The 27715-nt window shown below is 36.9% G+C and overlaps 1 protein-coding gene across 2 annotated transcripts in view; it reads left to right on the top strand.

The window, feature by feature from the left end:
- Positions 1–24858, top strand: part of SRBD1 (S1 RNA binding domain 1) — a 231318-nt gene extending 206460 nt beyond the window's left edge. The window contains exons 19-21 of one of the 2 annotated variants that reach the window (XM_040224734.1): positions 1030–1212; positions 20596–20780; positions 23985–24858. In XM_040224734.1, coding sequence (XP_040080668.1) covers positions 1030–1212; positions 20596–20780; positions 23985–24274 — 658 coding nt within the window. In that variant the 3' untranslated portion in view covers positions 24275–24858. The remainder of the gene's footprint in view (positions 1–1029; positions 1213–20595; positions 20781–23984) is intronic. The other variant, XM_040224735.1, reaches the window with a different exon arrangement.
- Positions 24859–27715: the final 2857 nt, after the last annotated feature.

Below are 27715 nucleotides of genomic sequence, written 5' to 3'. Positions count from 1 at the left end.
TCTGGAGTTAATAGGTGTCTCTGTACTCCTCCTAGAGAAAACTAGAGCCAAAGGTCTCTTCCCAACCTTCGTCCCATCAATGCTGATGTGTCCTATGGTGGGATAATCTGGGATTTTAGTTTCAGACGGTTTTTATATATTTTTTACAATATTCATGAGCAGTTATTTAACCTAGTGATTTTTATGGTTTCTGTGCTCATCACTGTTTCTTATAGCCCACGTTATCATTTTTCTTGAACTCAGTGTTTTTGTTGGAGTTTATACTTAAGAATTTCTTTTCAGAGAGAGTATATTATATGGGTTGTACCACAGTCCTTACATGTCTGAAAGTGATTTTAACTTACCTGCTAGTTGCTAGGTATATAATTCTAGACTCAAAATCATTTTGTCTCAGACTTTTAAAATATTGTTCCACTGTGTTCCAGCATCTGTGTTTGTCAGTGAGAAAACTGATGCCAGTTTGATTCTAGTTCCTTTCAAAGTAATGTTTTATTTTTATCTCTTAATTTTTAAAATTCTAAAGTTTCCCTGTCATAAGTCAAATGTGAGTCTTTTTCTAGTTATTCTTTTCCCATTCATTCTGTTTTATACTCAGTAGATTCCTTTCGGGGGCTTGTGTTTTTTTTCAGCTCTGAGAAATCACCTTTTCCTTCTCCTCCTCATTTAATTTATTTTCATCTGTTTTTCTCTGTTCTCTCCTAGAATGCCAATTACACAGGCAGAATCAATTAATGTTGGGGCTTTAAGTAACAGAAAGCCCTATTAATGGGTTTAAACAAATAAGTGGTAATTTCTGTGAAGTGCATGGTCAAAATCTGGTGGCTGTTTGTTTATATTTGTTTGGCAGAGAAATAAGCTCATTTTTAATGAAAGGCTCTAAAACCCTCTGCCCACCCTCTAACCCTCCCACATCCCCCCATACTGTTTTTTTTTTTAATGACAGAAAGATAGTATTATTTTATTTTATTTTTTAATTAAAAGATAATTGCTTTACAGAATTTTGTTATTTTCTGTTTTGAATGGTTACAGTAGTCAGCAAACTGAATCTGCAGGCGAAACTCAGGGAGTTGCTGTAACAGCTTCAGCAGGTGTTGAGGTCACAAATGAGAAGCAAGGCAAGAAAAGGAGCAAAACTGCAGTGAATGTTGTACTAAAGCCAAATCCTCTGGACCAAACTTGTATTCACCCGGAATCGTATGACACAGCAATGAGGTAAGTCTGGGGCCCCTGTGGGAATTCTCTATGCTCACAATGAGTTCTCTACAGCAAATGGCCTTTGTTATGGCATAATGGAGACTTTAAAAATATGACCATGTTTAAAATGACAACGTTTTTGAGAAGTTCCGCATTGCTGAGTTGTGTGGCACATTATTTTATTTCAGTGAGGAATGAAACCATTATTCCTGGAGCAGTGTCAAGCTAATAAACCCTGGTCCTAATGGTGAAGTGTGTGTAATGGAAATTGCATGGCACTCTCCTCTGTTTGTTTTGGAAATTAATAAGACACAAATGACTAGCACCTGGCTTAAAGCTTGTGCTTATCTAAAGATAAAGGCCTTTAGTAAACAGCCAGCTCTCAGATTTCATAAGAAATATTGCCCTGCTTAGTTATTATAGAGTCTAAGAAGTGATATACTTTTAATGAGAATACATTAATTAACACAGGGAAAGGTTTGAGTACAAGGGAAAGTTTAAAATTAGACATTAAAAGAAAAAAATTTAATACCACATTTGATTAGTTCACGGTTTTTAATTAGTTCAAAAATAGTGACTTGCTACACAACTGCATATTAAGGCTTCTAGTGAACTAAATAGTTTAAAAATAGTGGACATTTTAATTTTCACTGAATCTAAGTTTTTAACTTGTTTTAAAATAATTTATGTTTGAGTATTTTAAGAAATGTAATTTAATTTCTTTTAAAATATTTAAGATTGTAAACATTTTAGAAATTTCTATAAACATTATAGAAAACTTAGAAAATAGAAAAAAAATAAAGAATGTTCTATCAACATCAGCAGTGATATCCTTTTTCTCCCAATATTTTATTATAAAAAAATTTAAACATAGAGAAATGTTGAAAAAAAATTTTACAATGAATCCCAATATACCATCACCTAGATTTTATCATTAATATTTTGCTATACCTGTGTTTTCACTCATCCATCTTTTTGTCCATTAGTCCATTTCTTTTTTATATATATTTTAAAGAAAATTGCAGATATCAGCACACTTTCAGCTAATACTGTGGCATGTATATATCATTAACTAGAATGCAGTAGTTTTTTATCTTTTTGTCTTTTGAGGTAAAATTCACATACATTTAAATTTTAGGTATATAAGAGCTGAATTTTGGCAAATAAATACCTACCTACATCTGGTAACCCAAACCTCTATCAAGATGAAAAACATTATCGCCATCCTAAAATGTTCCTTTGTATCCCTTCCCAGATAATCCCTGGGATTAATATAATCCCATATTCTAGCATAATCCCTGTTCTAGCCTCTCAGAGCTGACCACATGTTCACGTTTTTCAGCCAAAGATTAGTTTCCCTCTTCTTGAACTTCATATGAATGACATCATACAGTTGTACTTTTTTGTTTAAGGGTTCTTTCAACATTTAGAGATTTTTTTTAACTCATGCTATAACATAAACAAGTAGCTGGTTCCTTTTTATTGCTAAATAATGTGCCATTGTATGATTATACCATAGTTTATTCTCCTTTTTGAAGGAACCTTGCCTATTTCCATGTTGGCTATTATGAGTAAAGCCACTTTGAACATTCTTGTATAATTTTTGTTGTTGACATGTGTTGTTTGCACTCATCTTGGAAAAATACTTAGGAGAGGATTCGCTGGGTCATAAATCAGGTGAGTGTTTAGTTTTTTTGTAGAAACTTCTAGACTATACTCCAGTGTAATTAATTGTACCGTTTTACAACCCCATCTGGAGAAGGCAATGGCAACCCACTCCAGTGTTCTTGCCTGGAGAATCCCAGGGATGGGGGAGCCTGGTGGGCTGCCATCTCTGGGGTCACACAGAGTCGGTCACGACTGAAGCGACGTAGCACACTCCCATCAACAATGCTAACAGTTCTCTTTGCCATAATCTGGTGTTAGTCTTTTTAATGTTAGCCATTCTCGTGTATTTGTGTATGTGGTAGTGTAACTGTGGTTTTAATTTGCATTTCCCTGGTGACATTGAGCACTTTCTCATGTGCTTATTAGCCATTTGTATATCTTCTTCTGTGAACCGTCTGTTCATATCATTTAGCCATTTTCCAATTGAGTTGTTTGCTTTTTTTATTATTGAGTCACGAGAATTTTAAAAACATATTCTGTATATTAGTCCTTTGTCGAATATATGTTCCACAGATATTTTGCCCTAGTTTGTGGCTTACCTCTTTATTTTCTTATTAATGTCTTTTGATGTGCAGAAGTCTTAAATTTTGGTGATGTCTAATATATCCATTTTTTCTTCCATGTGAAGTTTCTACTTTGTATGTGCTAAGAATCTTTTGCCTACTTCAAGTCATGAATCTATTCTTCAGTGTTTTCTTCTTAAAACTTGATGATTTTAGCTTTTACATATAGTGATATATCTGAAGTTAGTATGATTGGAAGTAGGGGTCAAGGTTCACTTTCTCTCCTCATTGTGAACATTTAGTTATTCCAGTACCGTTTTAAAAAACAATAACAAAAACACAACTTCTCTTTACCCATTGTTTTGTGCCTTTGTTGAAAATCAGAAGACTGTGTAAGTATGAATCTATTTCTATCTCTCTTCTGTTTAATTGATCTTTTTGTCTGTACCATACTATCTTGATTACTATAATTTTATGCTAAATTTTGAAGTCATATAGTGTAAGACCTCCGACTTTGTTTTTCCAACAGTGCTCTGAATATTCTAGAGGATTTGATTTTCCTATAAATTATAGAATGATCTTGTCAATTTACATTAAAAAAAAAACAAAACCTGGTAGGATTCTGATTGGGCTTATATTGAGTCCATAGGTGAATTTAGGAACAACTGATGTCTTCATAATATTTATGGAGTCTTTTGCTCATGGACTTACTTAATCTTTCCATTTATTTAGAACTTCTGTCATTTCTCTCAACAGTGTTTTTTAGTTTCTAGTGTAGCAGTCTTGCACATGTTTTATTAAATATATTTCAGGCTTTTCAACACTATTGCAAGTAGAATTTTTAAAAATTTATTGCTGATTGTTTTCTGCTAATATGTGAAGACAAAATTGATTTTTAATAGTAACTTTGTATCCTGTGACCTTGATAAGTTCATTTACAAGTTCTTAGTGTTTGTAGATTCTTTAAGTCTTCCTATATAAACAATTACATTATCAGCAAATAAATAGACTACTTATTTTTTTAATCTTCATACTTTTTGTTTCTCTTGCTTGTCTGTTGCAACAGCCAGGATTTTCAGTACTGTATGGAATAGGAGTGGTCACAATGGGCATCCTTGTCCCATTCTTAATCCTAGCACATGGTTCTCATTTTTTTAATATTAAAAAAAATTGTGGTCTCACAGTAATTGTATTTTTAGTGTTTGTTTGAGAAGATGCATGTATGCACATGGATTTATAGACTTTTTGCAAGAGTTGCCATCTCCAAATTAGCATTTTGCTGTATGCAAGCCAGTATCTTTTTTTTAATATACACTTTTGTTTGGTTCCATGATGTAGTTCGAGTGTGGTTTATATGTTCTTCAAGTTTCTTTCTAACATAAGCACACATTTTTGGTTTCTGCATATTGCTTTTTAAAAGGCTAAATAATATTCCATCTAATGACTGGACTGTAGTTTAGAAATAGTAGTACTAGTGTGTGCATGCCTAGTCATGTCTGATTCTTTGCAACCCCATGAACTGTAACTCACCAGGCTCCTCTGTCCATGGGATTATCCCGGCAAAAATGCTGGAATGGGTTACCATTTCCTCTCCAGAGTGTCTTCCCGACCCAGGGAACAAACCTGAGTCTCCCGCAGCCCCTGCATTGGCAGGCAGATTCTTACCACTAAGCCACCAGGGAAGCCAACAGTCATACTAGTAGTGGTTCCTTATGGTGGATTCCTAGAAGTGGAATTACTCTGCCAAAGGGTTTGAAAGTTTATGTGGCTCTTAATATACATTGCCAAGTAACATACTGATTTATAATGCCACCAGCAATGTTCAAGCTTAAGAAATCTTTAATTTCTCCTATTAGACAGGACTTCTGTGCCAGTTCTCACATAGGCTAGTTTCTGCACGTGGAGCATAAACCCTTACCAGTGACTTCATCCTTGTCTCTGCTTTCTTTGGGAGTAGCCTTGTCTCTCAGAAGCAAAGTACTTAAGGACTCTTTCATGGAAAATTTCTCTACATGAAATTCCACTCTTGACCTTTAAAATCTGGAGGAAAAAATGGTAATTTATCTAAATTTGCTTACCATCCCTGTTGTCCACTTTGGAACTGTGATAGTGGTTTCTAACTTTCTATTATACTTAGTATAGACATCACTCAACATAGGTATGTCATACTTTTCATATGGTGTTACAAAAGGGTCTTCCTAGGGAGGAGAAGCCCATTACGGATGTGATTAGGTCATCAGTGGTTTGATTTCAGTCCTGTAAAAGTAAATTCCATTGCAGTAAATTTCATTTTTAGTTATATTAGGAAAGTGGTAGAAATATAAAGAGCTTTAATGCTACCCTACGATGATGTCACTACCAGAAATACACCAAAATGTGAAGCCATTAAGTCTTTTTACTTTTGTATTTATGATATTCTCTCTCACATTCATATTTTAGAAAACTGAGATCATGGTATTTTATAACCTAAGTTAGTCATTTAGTGGTTTTTAAAAGTCTACTTTTTTTAACTATTTTTATTATTTATAGTACTTAAAAGTTGTGTTTATGTGTAAGGATTCTCTATTAAATATTAAAGTGTTTCATATGGACTGAGATTTTTTCTAATTTAATTTTGTATCTGCTTATAATGCAGATATGTTTTGAAATATGAATGTTTAATTTTTTATGAAGTAACTGTATTATTCTTTTTCTTAAGATACCTGATTTCTAAGATGAATTCAGTGTTCCCATATTTTCTTCATGTTCTGTATAGTTTCATTTTTTTACTCTTATGAATTTTATTGTTGATGATTTCATTCATCACTTTGAATGTACAGAGTGCTGTGGTAGGGCCTAAAGAATATAAAAATGAATAGAGGTGGTTTATGGTCCCAGGGAGCCTACCAAAACAGGGAGAATGAAACTTAGTCACAGATAACCCATGTCAGAAGTCAATAATTGCTAACAGCCTTTTTGTTTTTTTTTAATATAAATTTATTCATTTTAATTGGAAGCTAATTACTTTACAATATTGTAGTGGTTTTGCCATACATTGCCATGAATATGCCACGGGTGTACATGTGTTCCCCATTCTGAACCCCCCTCCCACCTCTCTCCCCATCCCATCCCTCAGGGTCATCGCAGTGCACCAGCCCCAAGCACCCTGTCCCATGCATCGAACCTGGACTGGCGATCCCTTTCACATATGATAATATACATGTTTCAGTGCCATTCTCCCAAATCATCCCACCCTTGCCCTCTCCCACAGAGACCAAAAGACTGTTCTATACATCTGTGTCTCTTTTGCTGTCTCACATATAGGGTTATTGTTACTATCTTTCTAAATTCCATATATATGTGTTAGTATACTGTATTGATGTTTTTCTTTTTGGCTTCCCTCACTCTGTATAATAGGCTCCAGTTTCATCCACCTCATTAGAACTGATTCAAATGTATTCTTTTTAATGGCTGAGTAATATTCCATTGTGTATATGTACCACAGCTTTCTTATCCATTCGTCTGCTGATGGACATCTAGGTTGCTTCCCTGTCCTGGCTATTATAAACAGTGCTGCGATGAACATTGGGGTACACGTGTCTCTTTCACTTCTGGTTTCCTTGGTGTGTATGCCCAGCAGTGGGATTGCTGGATCATATGGCAATTCTATTTCTAGTTTTTTAAGGAATCTCCACACTGTTCTCCATAGTGGCTGTACTAGTTTGCATTCCCACCAACAGTGTCAGAGGGTTCCCTTTTCACTAAGTTTGAAACACAAACTTGTTCACAGGAGAAAGATTTCATTTCCAGATGGGAATTTCTTACAAGGTTTCATGCAGGAGATGGCATTTGGGCTAGGTGTTTCAGCCAGTAGAAAGAGGAAAAGAGATGTTTAAAAGAGATGGAGATAGGGAAACATAGCTCAGGTCAGATTTGAGGAGCAGTTAATAAAAACAAACCTTCATGGAGTATATCCTCATTACTAGACACTTTAGAAGCATCAACTTTTTTAAACCCCACAGCAATTGTATAAGGTTAGTACTATTAATATTACCACTCCTTTAAGTATACAAAGTCCCAGATGGTTGAAGTAAATTGCCTAAGATAATTCAACTGGTGAAACCAAGATTTGAACCAGATCTATGACACTCCAAAACCTGAGATCACAATTAAAAAGCTAGTTTGGAACCAGATTTAAATGTAATCATAATGGTCTTTCAGATTAAGGAAATCATACCCTTAAAGATAGTCTGTGTTCAGCACAAAAATGTAGCAAGACTTGTGTTTTGTGTGCTTCTTAAGGAAAAAAAAAGAGTATCTGGAATATGCTGTCTTTGGGTGTTCTTCTGTATCATCACATGAGATTAGACTCTGTCTTTCCTCTGGGGAAAACATTATTCCTCTGATAAAGGAATCTTTGCCTTTTTTATTTTATTAAGGGTTCTGTAGGAAATGGATTCTTCCTGTAGCGTATGCAGAATTTTACGCTGTTACGCTGCAAATACGATGTTTCATTGAGTACTGCACCCAAAATAATTCCTTTCGTTATGTTTTTTTTTAGAATGAAACATGTACATTTCAAAATAAGCAGCTTGATAGTGACAGCGTTTGGTCACCATCATTTTAAGAGAAGAGGCGGGTGAAGAGCAGCAGTAGCATATTCATCCTAGCATTGTACTCACCTCTGCCAGAAAATGTTTTTAAGTAAGCGAGAAAGAGTAAGGAATAATGCAAGGTCTTCAATAAATGTCAATTTTAAAGCATAGTAAGAAAATCCATATTAGAGAAGGTATAAGAACATGGGATTAAAAATCTACTGTTGCCACAGATAGATTTTATTTCAGTAGTCCTTTGAACCCGTTCTGTTCTCAATCTTTTACTTATTTCAAGATCTGCTCACATTTAGCTGATGTGTCCTTCTTCCCTGAAAAAATTCAGAGCCACTTTCCTGAGATTATCTCCCTATCTTTACTCATTCTGTCCCACACTTTCCCAACTTACCCTTCCATCTCCTGATTCTATTTCTCTTTATAAAATGTTATGACTGTCTCTTGTATCTTAATGTCTCTGTCATTTATTGCTTTTGTTTTGCCCCACAGACCTATTGCTGATCTGGTATCCCATTCTTCACTCCCTAAAAGCTCAAAGAAGCAAGCACTTTTTTACTTCCTCCTAGAACTTCTGTCTCAATGCTCCTTTTCATTGCCAAACGTCTCAGAAGAACTATCTGCCTCTAATTTTCACTAGCTTGTTCTCTCCCAGCCTTTATAGATTGGCTTCTGTCCTTATCACTCTGGAATCACTCTCTCAACAAATAACCTCCTAATTGTCAAAAAGTGGCCTCTTTCTGTCCTTAAACCACTTAACCTATTCTGCTACGTTTGACTCCATTAGCTTACTGATCTTCCATGACTGTTTTCACATTCTGTCCTCTCTGAATTCTCTTCTTCCTCTGGCCTTCTCAAGGTAGATATTCTTCAGGTTTTTGCCTTATTCACCTTCTCCTTTTATTCTTTATTTCCCTCTGATTGAATGCATCCACTCATATGACTGTTCATCTCTCACCCCTCCACTGTCAATTCCAGTCCTGTATTTCCACATCTCTAGTCCAGGCCTTTCTTCTAAATTCTAGCTTTCCCTTTCCATTTGGCTGTGAGAGATTTTCTCAGGAATATCTTAACAACTCAAACTCAATATATCTCAAAGTACAACTTGTATCCTCTTTTTCCCTACATTTATAACTCCCACCTCTCCCATCAGTCCTCTTCACTAGCTCTATACAAAAGCAAGACAGACAAATAACAAAAAGGCTTGGTCTTCCCCTCTTGTCCCATGATGAATGGTTAATGGCACAAATGTCTTCCCATTAGTCAGAGCTAGAATTAACAAATTATTCATTTATTCATTAAACATATACCTTCCAAGTGATTGCCTTCCATATTCCAGGTACTGTTCTGTAATCTTGATTACATTCAAAGATCCCTGCTCTCAAGGTCACAGACAGTAGACAATAAGCATAATGAATAAACCGTATGATAAATGTGATAAGAACAGTGGGGGTAAAAGGGAAGAGCAGAGTAATGGGGATCAGGATTACCAGGGTTATGGATAAGAACTTGCAAATTTAAGTAGAGTAGTCAGGGTAGACCAGATTGACAAGGTGACATTTGAGCAAAGTCTTGATGGAAATAAACGATTTAGCTGTGCATGCAGATATCTGAGGGAAGAGTGTTCCAGGAAGAAGGACCAGACAGTATAAAGGCCCTAATGTGGGAGCTGGCCTGGCAAGGTCAAGGAATAGCACGGAAGCCAGGGTGGCTAATGCAGAGTGAGCAAGGGAGAGAAAAATAGGAGATCTGGTCAAAAGGGCATTGGGAGGCTATTATAGGGACTTGGCCTTAATTCTGTGAAGTCAGGAGCCACAGCATTGTTTTATGCTGAAGAGTGACATGCCCTGATTTATACATTTAAAGGATCCATTGTTTGCTGAATTAAGGACATGAGAAGTTGTGGTTGAAACAGGGAGACCAGTTAGACTAAGTGCAGCAATCCAGGTGAAAGCTGGTGATGATTGAGACTAAGATGATGGAATAGTTGATGAGAAGTTGTCAGATTCTAGGTATGTTTTTAAAGAAGAGTCAATACTATTTGCTGACAGATTGAATGAAGGGTATGAAAGACAGTAATTGTAAATATGAATGACAAAAATAATATGAATACCAGAGACACTGGAAGATGAAGTGAAAACTTGTAATGGAGGGGAATGGGAAAGAGAGAAGTTAAAGAACTAAACTTGGATCACCAGGCCCCCCACTCAGTGATTTCTCCTTATCCTGTGGCTTTGGGACACAGATTGGCATGGCATTATTTATTTAATAAAAGAATAAAAGATAGAAAAAGAGAATGAAAGATGACTATATAGGAGAAGACTGAGGAAACAGAACTAATTATATTTAGGAGTTGATGATTTTAATAGAGTAAAATGAAGTGTCTAGCTTTACTCCAATTTAAATATTTTTTCTTCAGTCTAAACTGACTGAGGTCAGTGTAGTTGTGTGAGCAAAACTGTTGCCAGAAGGTCTCCGTCTTCCTTTCTGCCATTGTGTTGAATAAATGCTTCTTTTAGAATCCTTTGTGGATCGAAGGGGTTTTATGACCTTCCCATGTTGAATCCCATGCCCTCATACAGTACTGTGTCCAGAGTGCAGGACTTCCTAGATTTTACAGACTAGAAACGTTCTGGTCTCCCATTCTTCACTCCCTAAAAGCTAAAAAAAAGCAACCACTTTTAATCTTACTTCCTCCTAGAACATATGTCTCAATGCTCCTTCTTTTCATTGACCATGAAAGAGGGTTATTTCCCACTTTCTGCCATCATCCAGAAATTGTCATGATGTCTCCATGTGTGAGTGATTTCATCATGTTGGCTATTGCGGGCCATGAATAAAATTGCTGCCGTGAGTAGAATGAAGCCCAAAAGTAGTCTGTGGAGGGGTTGCCACTTTCCCCACACCTCCTTGGTTTTTGTCCTGTCATTCTGGTTGGTCAGGAGAGCCAAAGGCAAGTGTCCAATTTCCCATTTTTCTTAAATAAGGTGCCAGGAGGCAGTGCTTTGGGCTGAGATTATGCTGATTTGTACACATCACACTGAGGCCTGGCACTCTCCCAGAGAATCTGCTGCATTAAGAATTTGATTCACTCCAGATAGCTAAGCTTGAAAGTTGTTATGTTCTTGGTTTAACTTGAAAAATGCCAGGAAATTTAATGTCAGGATTGTCACTCCACACTCATTTTGATAAAGCTTTAGCTAGTAGTTAATTGTTATTTCTGTTTTGGTCATCAGGGAAAATTTTTAAAAGATTAGTTTCTAGCAGGAATATGGCATACAGCACCAGACTGATGGACTAGGAAAGTCGTATATCAAGGGATGATTTACATCAGTATTTGCACTATTATATTAGTAATATGATATTTCTTTTATTACTGCTGATATTCCTATTTCTGACCCTTAGGATCAGTGTGAGAAGTATGTTTTCAGAGAGTGAACAACCACCAACTTAAAATTCAGGTCTGGAACAGGAATAATCATTTAACCTCACAAATTATTTTCTTGAGGACACAAGATCTGTACAAAAGCTAAGCAATGTTTATTCTTTATTTATGAGGCGGGGGGGACTTTTGTTGGGTTTTAAGACCAGAAGTTGATCAGAGGGTACAGACTTCCAATTATAAGATGAACAAGTTCTGGGGATATAATGTACAGCCTGGTGATTTATAGTTAATACTCTATTATAAAGTTGAAAGTTGCTAAGAGAGTAGATCTTAAGTGTTGCATCCCCAAAAAGGAATGATAATTATGTGACACGATGAGGGTATTAAGCTAAGGCTGTGGTGGTAATCATTTTGCTATTATAAGTGTATCAGATGTACACCTTAGCTTATAAGTTTAAGTTGTACACCTTAAATTTATATACTATTATATGTCAATTATATCTCAGTGAAGCTGATGAGAGAAAGGCCTACAGAAGTAGAATTAACTCAACAAGGAATGGATCCCAACTGTTGCTCCTGACCTAAAAGCAGTTGGGGGCCTAGGAGCTAGAGAGTCCCTGTGGAGAATCCTGCCTTGTGCACTGCCATGGGGCTAACATAAATCAAACCAGAGAGCTTGACGGCCCATACGGAAGACCTTTAATAACTGAGCACATCCCAATCTCTGTTTCTTTCCCATTCCTGTTCAAGGATTGAGCACCTCTGAACTCTTTTTCTTTTTTTTTCTTTTTAGCCTTGCTTTCAGAGGTTTTATCGCATTCTTTCCAACTTCAGCTTTCTGCCCAGCAAGAAGCCTTGTAGCTAATAAGCAGCTGTAATACAGGAAGTTGAGGTTGTTTTTATTTAAAAACAAAACAAAATGGCAGCGGTAGAACATTGGTATTCATAGTTTCAACTGTGAGCAACTCAGAAGGCCCCTGACTTGTGGTGATTTGTAATTTTCTGAGGGTAAGTCACTTAGTTTAATGAGTATGTCTGACACACCTCCCACATCTAAAATTCACCACAGCTTTATTCAGCATTTGCGTGCCAACTAACTTTTACAATGATAAAAACATATTTCCTTGTGGGAGACTTGCCTGAAAAGAAACCCAGCTACAAATGCTGTAAAATAAATGAAGATTAGGTAAACAGACCTAAGAAGTTATTTGTAAGTTTGAAAGATCTTAAATTTTTCTGGACTTGCCTCACAAGAGTTGGCAGCATTCAGACATGAAACTTAAGGCAGAATCTTTTCTGGCTTTTGATAAGTGATGTCTTAGGGTGTATATCAATTACTGCACATTAACTTCTTCTATGGAGCTATGATTAAACAATATTATATTGCCTTTTCATAAAGAGACATAACATCACAAAAGAGAGACCAAACCTAAAATACAAAGATCATAAAAAGGACAGATTACTGAAAGCAATTTTTGGTGTTTGTTTTTTCCTTGTTAGTACTCTAGTTAAATACCCAGATAGCTTACTATAATTCCCAGGAAGTAGCATTCATCATATTTTTGAGAGTGCTTTCATACAAGAGAAAGATGATGAAAGAGATTCTACCCACTGGAGAATCAGATGACCAGGATGTGGGATACTTAGGAACCGACTGTCATGTCTAGTGTCTTACTCACTGTTCTAACACACACCACATGATGTTTTGGGCAAGGCTGGCAGAGGTAAATAGGAAGTTGAAGAACCTAAGATAGTACCTAACTTCCTGCTAGCTTACTCTGGAGGCAGAGCAGCGCCAGACCGCCTAGGTTATTCAACCTCCCTATATGTCATTTTTCTTATCTGTTAAATGAGGATAGTGTTACCTGTCTCTTTGGATGAGAGATGTGAGAGTTGGTCCATAAAGAAAGATGAGCACTGATGAATTGATGCTTTCGAATTGTGATGCTGGAGAAGAATCTTGAGAGTCCCTTGGACTGCAAGGAGATCAAACCAGTCAATCCTAAAGGAAATCAACGCTGAATATTCACTGGAAGGACTTTGGCAGCAGCTGAAGCTCCAATACTTTGGCCATCTGATTCAAAGAACCAACTCATTGGAAAAGATGGTGATGCTGGGAAAGATTGAAGCCGAAAGGAGATGGGGGTGACAGAGGATGAGACGGTTAGATCACTGACTAAATAGACATGAATTTGATCAAACTCTGGGAGATAGTGGAAGACAGAGGAGCCCAGCTTGCTGCAGTCCATGGAGTCACAAAGAGTTGAACACAATATAGTAACTGAACAACAACTACTTGGGATGGCATGACTAAATGTATATAGAAATCTTCGCACCTGGGAGAGAGTAAGCTGTTATTACTGCTCTAGTCATTGCTGTTATTTTTGTTGTGATTAAGAAGGGGCTGTCCAGTTGAGTCAGAAAAAGGGAGTGGGGCTGATTTATAACTGTTAGCTGCCCAGGAGAAAAAAATGTTTTACTATGTGATCCAGGTATAATTAAATTATAATATAATTTAACATTGTTAATTACTGTTAACACTGGGTCCTGGAACTGAAAAAACACTGCTTTCTCTCCTGCATAACTGGAGAAACCTTGTAGTCAATGAGAGGGAGTTGCCAGCCAGCCATAGTGCTTGCTTCTGTCTGTTCCATCTCCAACATATTTGCCCTTCTCCTTCTCCTCTTCTCTTCTCTTCTTCAGGTTTAGATTGCTCGGTCTGGAGCCTGAAACTCAGTCAGGTATTGATTTAGTCTCCCATTATCTCCCTTCTCCCCTTCCTGTCCCTACTCTCACTGTGGATTTTAATCTTAGCATGGCTTCTGACTCTATGTGTGACCATAAGCAAATTACTTTGATCTCAATTGCCCAACCTTTAAATGGAATGAAAATGACTCTGCCCATTCAGAGGACAATTGAAGAGATTTATGGAAAGGGCAGGTGTTGAACATTTTCAAATTTCTTGAAAGAAGGATTCCTGGACAGGATGGATTTCATAGTATAAAGGCTATTTCCCAAGGAAGAAAATTCTTTATTCCAGTAGATGGAGTTTATCCCCTAGTAGTGCCAGAGCTTTTTCATTTCAGCTCTGCTATCACGAGCCTGTATGTTTTTTAAAATACTGCTTTTTAATTTGCCCTCCTCTTTCAAATTTTCACAGGCACTAATCCACGTTATGGCTTTACAGACAGTAAATTAAATTATATGAATTCTGAACACAGTGCTTTTGAGCTGTAGCAAGTCTGCAGCCTTTGAAACCACTAACTTAATTTTGTACAACTCTTATTCAGTAACTCAAAAAGAGCCAAACTTTTTCTTTTGAATTTGGTTTAAAAAATAATAATAAATTACTCCCAGGCAGTGGTACTATGTGCCAGATTTTATCTGGGACCTAAATCTTCTGTCTACATTGAAAATCTCCCAGAGTTAAGCAGTAAGCAGTGCTAATGAAGATGTGGTATATAATGAATTTTACCTTAGCTACAGCCTTGTGGTCTCTGCTGTGTGACTTTAGGCTGGTCACTTAATCTATATAAGTTGAAATTTCTTTATCTGCAAATCTATATCCACAGTAAATTTATGAGAGAATTAAATGAAGTCATCTTTACTGAGCACTTTCAAAGTATTTGTCTGCATGTAAAATCCTACCTCTAAAACAGCAGATATAAATGGAAGATAATTAATTCTGATATACTGTCATTACTTAAATTAGACTAAGCTCATTCAGGGCAGTCTCTGTTATCATGTTTCATAGAGTCTTCTTCCACAGTAAATAAATATTTATTGAGGAAAACTGAATGATTTTCTAAATTATTTTTAATTCACTTCAGCATTTTGTCTCAAGCCTTTGAAGAGCCTTGATTTAAACAAATCTTTATCATTTGAAGATGTGTGTGAGTGTGTTTAAAACAACACAGACTCAATGGAAAGAGGATGATCAAACTGAGCAATTGGGTTATTGGGGTTTTTTTCTGTGTTTTTTTTTTTTTTTTTTGATGGGGGATTATTGTTTTAACAAGTGTAAGAAAACTGATTTTCCTTTGTCACTTATAAATTTATTTCTAAGACAGGATTTTAGAAATCTTTAGAGCAGTAATCACAACATTTTCAATACATGATGCCTTTCCATTTTTGTATTTTCATGTGCATTTAGATGTATGTATGTATATATACATTGGGTTTTTCATATTATAGCTTTAATTATATCATGATCACACAGTATATCATACTGTGGTTCTGAAATAGGAAAACCTACACAAAAATCAATGCTGCTTATTCTTTGTGGTACTGGTTACTATTTCTCTGATCTTAGGTATTTTGTAACTGCATGTCTTCTTCAGCTATTTCTAAAGAGATCATTCTAATCTCAGATTTTTAGGGGATGTCTATATAAGCACACTTTAACTGTTTTCTTTTTTTAACAAAATTCATTCCCTTTACTAAACTGCTAAAATAAAACCGCTTTCTAAGGATATGTTCTCCCACAATTAATGCAGCATGCATCGAGTATCCAGCCTCTATTTATGTGTAATAGACCTTTGAAAAAGGAGGAAACATTTACTAAGTTTTTCAGAAGTTAGAATCAGGTTAACAGTCTGATGCTTATAAACCAAGTCTTTTGGAAGACAGACTGCATCCCTTAATCTGTGGTAGTTTCTTTTTGGTTGTTTTTTTTCTGCTGCTCATAGATCCAAGAGTGTGTTTAGATGCAGGAAGTACTCCAAAGACACTCTAAATAGTACCAAGCAATGACACTAAACGTGGCCCCCGTGCTACCCAAAGAGCTTTAGAAATACCTCGGTTACCCTTTCTAAAAGGGTTACATTTTTTCAAAAGTTTATCTGCAGTGTGTAAGTTTTCAAAAGCTGTTACATTCTTATGAAAAATTACTTGCTGTAACTTTCTGTGGTTGATGATATGCTAACAAAAACCGTTTCAGTATTACCTTCACTAGATACCTGCTAGCTTCTGAGCCCAGTAGGTTGTTCTGTGGGCTTCTCTGTAAATGCCCTGTACTTGAATTTACCATTACTTGTGGATTTTACATCAGTGAAGATTTTGAAGGATTCTGGCCCAGTTCAGTTTCTTGGTTTAATAGAGGTTTGCAAAGATTCTTTGATGATGATAAAAGTGCAGTTCACACGGCCACCCCTTTGATTTGACTACTGAAACAGCAGATGTGGTAAAGCCACACTGCTCTAAGCAAAACTAAAGTGCGCTGCTCCATGCTCACCTAGGTGAGTTCAGCTCCCATAGGTAGCGTAAAGGAGTAGTGGGTTTCCCTCCTTTACCGTGTTGGAATTTACATTATCTTTAATATAAAGCAATACATTTTAAGTACATAGAATCTGTGGGTTTCAGTATAACAAACTGAACTTTTCATTTGTGTCCTACCGCTTGCTCTATAATCACAATCACAGGTAAGAAGGACAGGTTACCTTTTTTGGTTTAAATGGTTGAATGTCTGCCTGTATTACAGATGATGCTCTCTGCTTTATCTGTAACTACTTTTTCTAAAATGACTGTGCTCTTACATTTATTGGTTTATTGATATGATTACTTTAAGACTGAGTAAAACCAATGGATAAAAATAAACAAGTATGAAAGTCTCTTTTAAAAGTATCTAGCGTGGATGGACAACTAGGAGTACTTTGCCCTTGCAGCATGGTTCTTTGTGGAGCCTTAAGTCTTGTGTGTTTAGCCCACAAAGCACATGTTAATATTAAGTTGTTTTTAAAGTGATGGAGTTGCATCACCATGATTTTTCTGTGCTCTGTGGGATATCATGTTGCTTTAATGTAATGAGTCCTGGGCTCCTAAATTTCTCTCTCCATGCTGGAAATGATTACATAAAACTGAATGGCTATATCTGAAGTCTAATGAATCTTGAGAATTTCTTATTCTTCAAGAAAAATATTACAAAGACTTTTCTTACTCTTTGAGGAGGAGAACTTGCATTTGTAACAAGTTTCTGTTGAAGATATCAGCGATTTTAGGTTTTATATAGCATTCTGTTTGAAAAACAAGCAGCCTCTCTCTGCTGCAAGGTCTGTGTTTTAACTTTGTGCAGATGTGTGCTAAAAGAACATGATGTGCTTATTTGTTGCATTTATGCTACTTTCTTACTTTAAGTAAGATGGATGAAATTACATATTAAATAGAAACAGCAGCTCAGACAGCAGTCCTTAGCAAACTGAAAAAGCCTTTCAGAGACAGTGAAGAAAATGAGACTATGATTTTAATAACCCATGGACTTTTGAGAGAATTATCTACTTAAATACATTTATATAATAATTTCTCTGTTGGATTCATCAATGTTAACTCTCTAATATTTAAAACTAATCTGCCATTAAATCATGTTGGTGAAATGTTACCCAAAGTATTGTTTTATATCTTAACCAAATATAACACTTTAATTTTGACATAACTGCAGTTATAAACAGACATACACTGATGTGTATAGCATGAAACTCCAGTTAGTGAAAATAGCTATGTGGCCCTGGGCAGGTTATTTTACCTCCCTAAAGCTCGGTTTTCCCTTTCTGTATGATGTGATACCTACCTTTTAGGATTATTGTCAAGATTAAATGAGAACATCTATCAAGCACTATTTTTTCAGAACACGTTCACTCACATTCTAGTTCTAAGCTTCATAAAGTACACTGTGTTTTTATATGATACCTCTGAGCCAGAAAGTACTTTGTGTTGAGTATTTCTTATTTCTAAAATGAAGCCGTATGTTGGATATTATTTATCAACTTGATTCTAGAGTAAAAATTCAGAATAATGTAGAATAAGTTATTCTTAGTGTATTTAAAGAACATGTTTATTAAGTGGCTACTGAGCAAAAAACATTGTTTCCTATGGTTTACATTTGAATATTTTTGAAATTAAATTAAAGAGAGGTCAAACTCAATGCTATTCCCAGTTCATTTTATAGTCTCCCTTTTGTTTGTTAGTTTCCATTTTCTGCAACCCTGTTGTAACTTTAAGAAAGTTTTCAAAATAAAAAAAAGCATCTGACTCTGTTGCATAGTCATTTAAAAATAGGGTTGATCAATACTGAAGCATTAGCTCGGAGTACAATTTGGTGCTTTTTTATTGATTTTAATTACCAGTGCCCTCAGGCTTGTGTGTGTGAGGATGAAAATGATATATGAAATATGCACCCAGGTTAAACAGACCAATATTCCTTGTGCATCTGCAGCCACTATAAACAGAATCCTTTATGTGGAAGTGACTTTAGTATCAGTTAGTTATATACACACGCACACAAAACCTTAAGTCTCCAAGTGGCCTCCTGAGCCAGTGTTTTTGCTATTGAGGCCAAGACATGTGCAGTACTTTGGGAAGTTTCTTTTAGTTATTTTATTAATTATAAAATGCTATTCAAGTTTATTATGAATCTTCAACCCACAAATATACTTTTTTGGCCTTTTAATTGTTGATTGTAAGCCAGAATCTTGGGGATTTGGAAGATGTTCTGCTGAATAGCCAGTTGCAGACCAATCAAGCCAAGAGGGTAAATACCAGGCAAGTCTGCTCAGCAGGGCCAGTATTATTTAGGAAGTTGTGCAAGGAAGTTGGCTGTGGGCAGAGGTTGCCATGTGTCATCTGCCCCGTCAGTCAGAGCTATAGCAGCTGTTGCCTGTCACCAGGGCTGTTATATGCTACTAACAGATACCTATCAGCGCTAAAGATACCACTGCCTATCCGTGGGCCCAGGAAGCCATGGACACACAGACATAAAGTGTGTAACTCACTGGCCACCAGTTGGGATGGAAGCTCATTTAAAAGGAAAAAAAAAAGGAGCCTAGGCACTAACTCCTTAGTCTTTTGTGAGACCCTTAACCAAAATATATTAAAGAAAATAGGTTGGATTTTCATCAGTCTGTTTTTGACCAAAATTATGACTTTGGAAATGTAGGAGGATTACACATTTGAACTCAAAGAGATACCCTGGTTAAATGAGAGATGAGAGAGTTTCTCCAGTAGATAACAGACTATCACTACCAGATTATCACTAAAGAGGCCCTCTCTAGTTGAACACAACAGTGGGGGCGGGCGGGGGGAAGACTGGAAATAACAAGCATTCCTTTTGTGATCATGCAGTAACCTAACAAATAGGATACATCCCAATTCTAAATGTAGACAAGCCTCCAACAGTTTCTTTTTCCCCTACCTGTATTCCAGAGACATCCTTAGAGGAAAGGATTTGGGGGCATTAGTATCGCTATCTATCTGATTACTGTGTTGACATTTTTAAAAAGCCATTAATCATAGGAAATGGAACTTAATGATGTGGAAAGGTACACAGCCAAGGAATATCAAGAAAGTAAGCTATACCTTACTTAATATTCAGATGAGATTGAAGGGAAATTGATCTTTAACCCTTTGTTTTTTTGTTGATTAACTCATTACTGAACTGCAAGGCTAAATAATTGAGAGGCAGCTAAACAAACATGGGGAATGGTAAACATAGCAAAGGGAAATTGAGAAAGGCAAATAGTCTCCTAAATATTACAGGTATGTAATATATAAAGTATATAAAATAATATTCACCTTAAGATTATGTATTTGAGGTCTTCCTTGCAGAGCTTCCATTTGGGGAAGAAGTCACTTTTTGATAATCCTCTCATCCTTTGTCTCTTGACTTCTGAATCCTTAATATACCTGATATGATTTAGTCCATATGAGGCATAACCGTTGATGGAGAATTCTTAGATTGAGCATATGCTTGCACAGGTTACAGTGTCATCATGGGTACACAGAAAGAACAGAGATACGGCATATGGATAAAGTGATTTGTTTGTCAAAAGCTGGCAATCCTTGTTGGGTACTTTGCTGGATTTTGATAGCAGCAATTCATTGTTTGCCTGATAGCTAATTTAAATGCAGAACATTTTCCTAACTGAAATTTGGAGAAACATGAAGCAAATGTCGGTGTCCTTATTTAGAAAATATATCTGGCACTAAACTCTAAGAACATTGCACTGTAAAACATTTCTGCTGCTGATTCTGAGCAGGAGCTTCTTTGGAAAGTAACTCAAAAACCTCAGATCATCCCCTTCCTTTTTTTCCCCAAGACAGATCATCTTTATGGCATGGGGCACATGGTAGATTTTCAGTAAAGACCAGTTGATTGATTGATGTATGGATCTGAGATGAATAGGAGTGATTTATGTAAGGAGACTGGAAAATAAGTAATATTATTAATATGTGGTGGGGGGGTTCTTTTTTTTTTCTTTTCCCTCTGCAGGTTTTTGTCATTCGTTGGAGGGACACTATATGAGATTGGAAAGCCAGAAATGCAACAAAAAATAAATTCATTCCTTGAAAAAGAAGGAATGGAGAAAACTGCAGAAAGATTGCAGACAGCAGTGCACACCTTACAGGTCATCATAGATGGTCTTAGCCAGCCTGAGAGCTTTGACTTTCGAACAGGTAAGCAGTGAATGTGAATACCTTTCACCTGAGTAGCTCACAGTGGTCCTACGCCACAGGACCCTCTCTTCTGCCTTTCTATCCATGAGAAAGCTAGAGCGCAGTGACCTTCCTTCAAAGTCACGGAAGCTAGTAAGTATCCAGAGCCAAAGCTAAGGCCAGGTCTCCAGACTCTTCCACCCAGGCTTATTTCCCATCACACTAGACTAAACACGTCATGCATGTGCTGCCATGCTCATACATTTTTCATAATCCCTTTGTAACTGTTTTTACCTCATAAGAGTCGGAAGTCCAAGGGAAAGCATTCAGTTCACAAATTAAAGTGAATCTTCTTTCTAAGTTACAGCCTTCCAGGTTCCTGGATTCTATGTCAATGAACACTCTGAAGAAAAAAGATACTATCTCTCTGTTGATTTTCCTTCTAATTAAAAGTCTCATGGCTTTCAGCACAGGTAGATGGTGAAGGAAGTTTAAGAGCCATAGTTGTTGAGAGCAATGCCCCGGTGAGAAGGAATTAAGGTATCAAATGACCTGCTTCCCAAGGAAATTTGACTAGGAAGCCCTGAGATTTAAACGAATCTGTGCTTGTCTCACAGCATTTTTATGATGCCATGTTTAGGGCTTGGCTCATTTCATCCTGGGTTATGCTGTGTTGAGGTGGTTTCTTTGAAAAGGTCTGGGGGAATTTGTGTTCATCTGTCAAGCTCAATGTACCATTCCCTCAATATCTGTGTAAATTTGAAATTAATTTTAAGGTTGGAGAAAAATGAAACATACAGTCAGACCTATGCCAAAAATGTATGAGTAGAAGCCTTCTGGGTGGTCCGTCCAAAGTGAGTACTTCCGTGGACAAATCCCTCACCATTTGCAGTTATTCTTAGGTGTGAATTCCATACGTGTTGTCTAGCAGTGAGCAGTGGCTTTCAAGCAGGGTGGGAGTATTATGCCTAAAACCACTACATTAGAAGGTTGGCAAATATGCTCTGTTCTGGCTTTTCTTGTCCATCTTTGTTTTTTCGGTCTTGATGTTGATTGTTCCATGATCTCAGTTACACTGTAGACTCAAGAGCATAGATCAGCCCTCAGATTACATAGCTGAGTTAAACAACCAACAGCTAAGTTGGTCTTTACCCGATGATGCCTCTAGTTGAGCAGAAACATACACCTGGGCTCTGAATTGAGCTTACCAGTTACTGCAGTATCTATCATTGTTTCAAGTGAAATTTCCAGTAGATCTCTTTGGAACTGACTTTTGCCCTAGCATAAGTCACAGGTTTCTAGATGTCTGAGAACTTTCATTTTAACACTAAATACATCATCAGGAAGAAAGGCAGACAGTCATACGTTTAAAGGAGCAGATAGTATTTTGAATGTTTCTGCATTTATGTTACATCTCTTTTCTTTCCTCCATTTTCTCAAAATTACTTCCTTTCTTGCCTCATTCTTTATACTCATCCTGCCTTCTGTTTCTCTGGTGACATAATCAACTCTATGTTATTAACACTCTGGTCGCCAGTTGGTTTCCATAATTGTGTTCATCAGAAGCAGCCTGGTGACAAGGCACTGAGTACGTAGCCTTGGCAATCAAAGTGTTAGAGTTTGCCTGGTACATGGAGGCTTTTCTGATTTCTCAGTGGCCCAGGCGATGTTAAGTAGTTCTTGACTCTGATTTTCCATGCAAAATTAAGCAGCTGATCATAAACCCTTGGGGATTGTAGCTGCTGGACCTCTGTAAGAAAGAGGGAGAGTTTCTAAGTATAAAAACAATATTTGTGAGGCCTCAGAGACCATCCTACCTCTGACCATGATCAACAACTTGGTTTCCCTTTGCTTTGACACAATCCTTGCCCAGTGTAATGGTGTATTCAGTGGGCTATTTATTTTTGGAATTCACACCTGAGCATCAGATGGAATTCTACACAATCACTTCTAGTGTTAGCATATTCCTTTTTATGAGGAAAATGAGATTTAAGGTTTAAAGAGGGGTTTTGTTTTGTTGTAAAGGTAAAAAGTGGATTTTTAAGAAAAGAAAACCTTGATTTCAGTATGGTTAGGCTGGGGGAGGGGAACCAAGAGGTGACCAGTTGTTAATACAAATGTAAAGGATAGTTTTAACAAGTAATCAGGATAAAGCCAACAGCTGTGGAGGAAAAGGAAATGGAATGGGTGGAGGGGAAAATGAGGTCTTAGTAAAAGGAGATCCAAGCATAGAATGTGTTCTTTGTTATTAGAATCAACATTCAGTAATCCTAGGAAAGGAGGCCAAGAGGAGCATGGGTAAATGGAATCCACAGATAATCCAAAAGCCCTGTTTCAATTGTTAGTTGTAACCTTCTCCATCATAAAACATTTGTTGTTGTTTTTGTTTTTTAACTTAAGCCATGATTCCTCAGCAGGCTTTGTGCCTGTCTTTGGTGGGGGATAGTGTTAATGAACAGAGAAATGTATTGGTACACTGGCACGAACAAGGGAGAGAGGGCTGTAAGAACTCAAGAGTAGAGATCTGTGCTTCGTCTTTGTTTCTTGAGTACCCGGTAGAGTGCTAATAGGAGTTAATAAATGTTTTATGAATTGAATTGAAAGAGGAGAAAGGACATAAGGTCCTCGCCCATCTGAGTTTCTGAGCAATAGATAATCAAGAACCCATTCTTTTTGATTGGATAAATTTATTCAAAGTGGATAGGAGAAGTGAGAAAGACCATTTAAATTTCACCACATTTGACTAAACATTTATGGAGATGTTCTACCCACTTTAAACATTTTGAGAATTCAGTCACTTGGAGGAAAAGTCCATTCTTCTGTCAACAAGGGTCTTATTTTCTCAGTATTTGTGATTTAGCCTTGCATATTCATTGAGCAAATGTATTTTCTTATCTCCTCTTCATAAAGAAGAAAATAAGACACTACTCTTTTGAGTCCCTTATGTATGTGCTGATGTTCACAGGTTAGCAAGATAGAGTTTGAGGAGAAGATAGTGTTTGAGTAAACTTTCTTGAATTGTTTCTGCTTTGCACATGCTGTTTCTCCAACTCGGATGCCTTTTCTCTGAAGGCAGGCATATATCTTCAGCTCCTTTTATGTCTCCCCTCAATGCTTAATACTGGTCTGGGCACACAATTGATATGTATTCAATACTTACTCATTAAATTATGTTGTGTCTAACAATTATTTATACACACTGTCCATTTTCCCCTTTTGTTGTAGATTTCGATAAACCTGATTTCAAGAGAAGCATAGTCTGCTTGGAAGACCTGCAAGTTGGGACAGTTCTTACAGGCAAAGTCGAGAATGCCACCTTGTTTGGAATTTTTGTGGATATAGGAGTGGGGAGATCAGGGCTGATCCCCATACGAAATGTAACAGAAGCAAAACTTTCTAAGACGAAGAAGAGAAGGAGTCTTGGACTGGGCCCTGGAGAAAGAGTGGAAGTCCGAGTACTCAACATTGACATTCCCCGATCTAGGATTACCCTGGATCTCATTCGGGTGTTATGAGTGTGCCACTGATGGCCAGACAGTGGTTTTATTCCCTCACTTCTATAGGTTGGCAAGAATAAGTTAGATGCTTGTGAGCTCTGGATGGCAGATGAGAAAGAACTCACTTAATATCAGAAGTATTTTCCAAACATTTTCCTTATTTTTCCTTTTGAATAAATAGAGAGCTAATGGCTTGATTTCTTTTCCCCTTAAAAAAAGCAGCTCACAGACACCTTTATGTGGCTTCATGTAGTTTTCTGACCAAAATTTTATTTTTTATAACTCATCTTTGTATCCTTTTGCATTTTGTATAATAGACTGTTTCACTTCTACTTGCCAGCACACCTTGCTGGACTTATGTGGAGTTATCTTTGTAATTTAAATCGTATAATGTTTCTTGATAGTAGAGCTGGCAGTATTTAATCCTCTCTTTTTATAGACTTTAAAAAAAAATCAGGCCTTTTGGATTCGGCTTGTGATTTTTCTCCAAAATATACCAATTAAACAGATCCTGATGTGTTCATAACCATCACGTGAATAGCTCAAATTATTTCTCAGAATATATGTATTCATCTCTACAATAAAATGTTGTGGTTAGTGATCTTGTTTTTGCTGTGTTAATTCAGTGAATTATCTAAGAGTCAGTCTTGATTGAAGTAAATATGGCACATATTCATACAAATTTTGTATAAGCCAGCTGTGCCTTTGGGGAAAATGGAAGTCTCTAGAAATCCGAAGAATGACATTCTGTTTGACTTATCACAGAAAGGCATATTCCTTCATAGGCATAAATATTAAACTCCAAATGGGGATAGAAATGGCCCCCTCCTATAGATTGAATATATCAGGTGCGAAGGGACAAAAAAACAAGTAGATAAAGCCAATGACTCTTAACTCTCCTTTTTTTTTTTTCCCAGTAGAGATGGTAAATATTAGCAGGATCATAGAGGGTAAAAATGATTTAAACAGAGCCCACACTGGACTGGTATCTTGTCCATTCTGGCTGCTGTGGTTGATTTCCCTGAAGGAGTCATTTACATAACAGATTAAGTACCTGGTTTTTGTTTTTGTTTTTTTAATACATAATGAGTAGATGGTTACTAAAGAGGGTGACCAATCCTGCTTGTTTACCTGGGACAGTCAGTCCTGGTAAATCCTCATTGCCCTGGCATAATTTTAAATAGTGCTTCTTTTTGTTTCCAAAGTGCCCCATTTTACATAATGAATCATATGATTGTCTTTGTAGATTCTTTGCCATCTGAGCTACAGGGAAGCCCTTAATAGTAACAGTCCCTTACAAAGAGGTAAATCACACTGTGTTTATTGATAGTGCTGCATGTGAAGTCACTCAGTCGTGTCCGACTCTTTGCGATCCCATGGACGATAGCCTACCAGGCTCCTCTGTCCATGGGATTTTCCAGGCAATAGTACTGGAGTGGATTGCCACTTCCTTCTCCAGGGGATCTTCCCAACCCAGGGCTCGAACCCGGGTCTCCCTCATTGTAGACAGACGCTTAACCATCTGAGCCACCAGGGAAGTCCTGCATGGTTCATGTTTTTCAAAATTTGCAGCCTTCCAGCTGGTTTACGTAGATCTTTTTAATGCCGTGGGTTCCTTAAAAGTATATAATGCAATTCCTGTCTGCCTGACGATTTCATTTCTGAAATGCTTTTTCTCTCTTTCTTACTGGTCTTCAACTAACAGTGGATCTTAATGTTGTAACTTTAAGTTGGCCTTCCTGCTCACTCCTCCCTGTATTCTTCCTGGTTCATAGCTTGTAGATCATTGATGAGTGATATGCACCTGAAGAGTCTTATTCTGAAGCCTGCAATGTAATTTCAAGCAAATGCTTTTTTAAAAAATTTGAGGTATAGTTGTCATATGACATTATATTTAGTTTCAAGCATACAACATAATGATCTGATATTTGTATATATTGCAAAATGATCACAAGTAGTCTGGTTAACACCCATCACCATACTTAGTCAAACAAATGCTTTCAGGGAAAGGGCCTTCTCCCTGGACACTTTGAATACAGGAACCAGAGTAGTCAACAGTGTGACTCATCTCTGTTGACCTGGTTGCTAAGCCCTTGGAGACACAAGGAGGACTTGATACTGAACTAGGTTTCATGATTTATCCTATTCAGCCCAAACATGGTAGTGCTCTGGGAGAAGAGGGCTTGTTTCATTTATCTCATAACTCCATAATGTAGCATGATGCTTGGTGGTCAGTATATTCAACTAGTTCTAATTCCTGTTCTACCAATAATCTACAGTGTGCATTTAAGCTGGTACCTTTTCTGCTCTGGGCCTTCTTTTCCCAAGTTTAAAATGGGGATGATAATAAAGCATTCATTTTTTCAAATTGTGTTGATGGCCTCCTATGTGCCAGGCATTGTCCTAAACACTGACCATACAATTGTTACAGAAAAATAGAGATCTTCCCTGCCTTTATGGAGCTTGAAGTTTATTGAGGAAAAAAGGCTCTTTAAGAATCACATAAAAATATAAAATCACAAGCATGATAAGCAATATAATAGTGACAGCATATAATAGATGAGTTGACCTTTACAGAAAAGTTAGAAAATGTTTCAGTGAGGTTTAACTGAGATGTGAAAATGACTAGAAGTTAACTGGGGCAGATGTTTTGTTGACCTCAACAAGAGTTGTTTCTGATAAGTGGTGGAGATGAAAGCCTTACTGGAGGGGGTTTGAGAGAGTGTAGGAAGAGTTAGATTGGACATAGTGAATATAGATAATTTTTTCAGGGGTTTTTGCTGTAAAGGAAAAATAGAAATAGAACAGTGGCTGGAAGGGGAAAATGGAGTACAGGGAGAATTGTATCTTTTTTAAAAAAACAGAAGAAATAATAATATATACAAATAGAAAAGATCCAGGAAAATTTGATACAGAAGATGAAGAGGAGAATTACTGGAATGGGATCACTGGGTGGATGAGATTGAATAGATCTAGTGCACACATGATTGGTCTAAGATAGGGGTACACAGAGTCCATCCATAATAAAATAGAGAAGACTGAATATGTGGGCACAGATGTATGTAGTTAGGAAGATGATGATGGAGGCTCATGGAAGATCTCTTTGTATTGCTTCTATTTTCTCACTGAAATGCAAAAGAAGACTGAGACTGAAGTTCAGAGGGGAAAGGAGTTGAAAGCTTGAGAAGAAAAGAAAAGGTAAGAAAAAAGTGAAAAAAACCCAGGGAAATAGAGTATGATTTCTAAGCAGTGTTAGATGGTCTACTGGGTTAGTGATCAGTTGAATGTAGGATTAGTTAGTTTGCTTATATATTTCTTTAGCTATATCAGCTAGGTGGTACAGGTCCAGGTTAGGTAGAAAGATGGATCTAATCAGGTTTGGGAGGTTGCCAAGTGAATACAATAGAAGGGCGAGAAAGTTGAAGTCATGTGAACAAAGAAATTATTGACCATGGAATT

This window comes from Oryx dammah, unplaced genomic scaffold (genome assembly GCF_014754425.2).
Source record: "Oryx dammah isolate SB20612 unplaced genomic scaffold, SCBI_Odam_1.1 HiC_scaffold_25, whole genome shotgun sequence".
Classification (NCBI taxonomy): Eukaryota; Metazoa; Chordata; class Mammalia; order Artiodactyla; family Bovidae; genus Oryx; species Oryx dammah.
The sequence above is the reverse complement of the archived record's forward strand: the minus strand, read 5'-3'. Positions and strand labels throughout refer to the sequence as shown.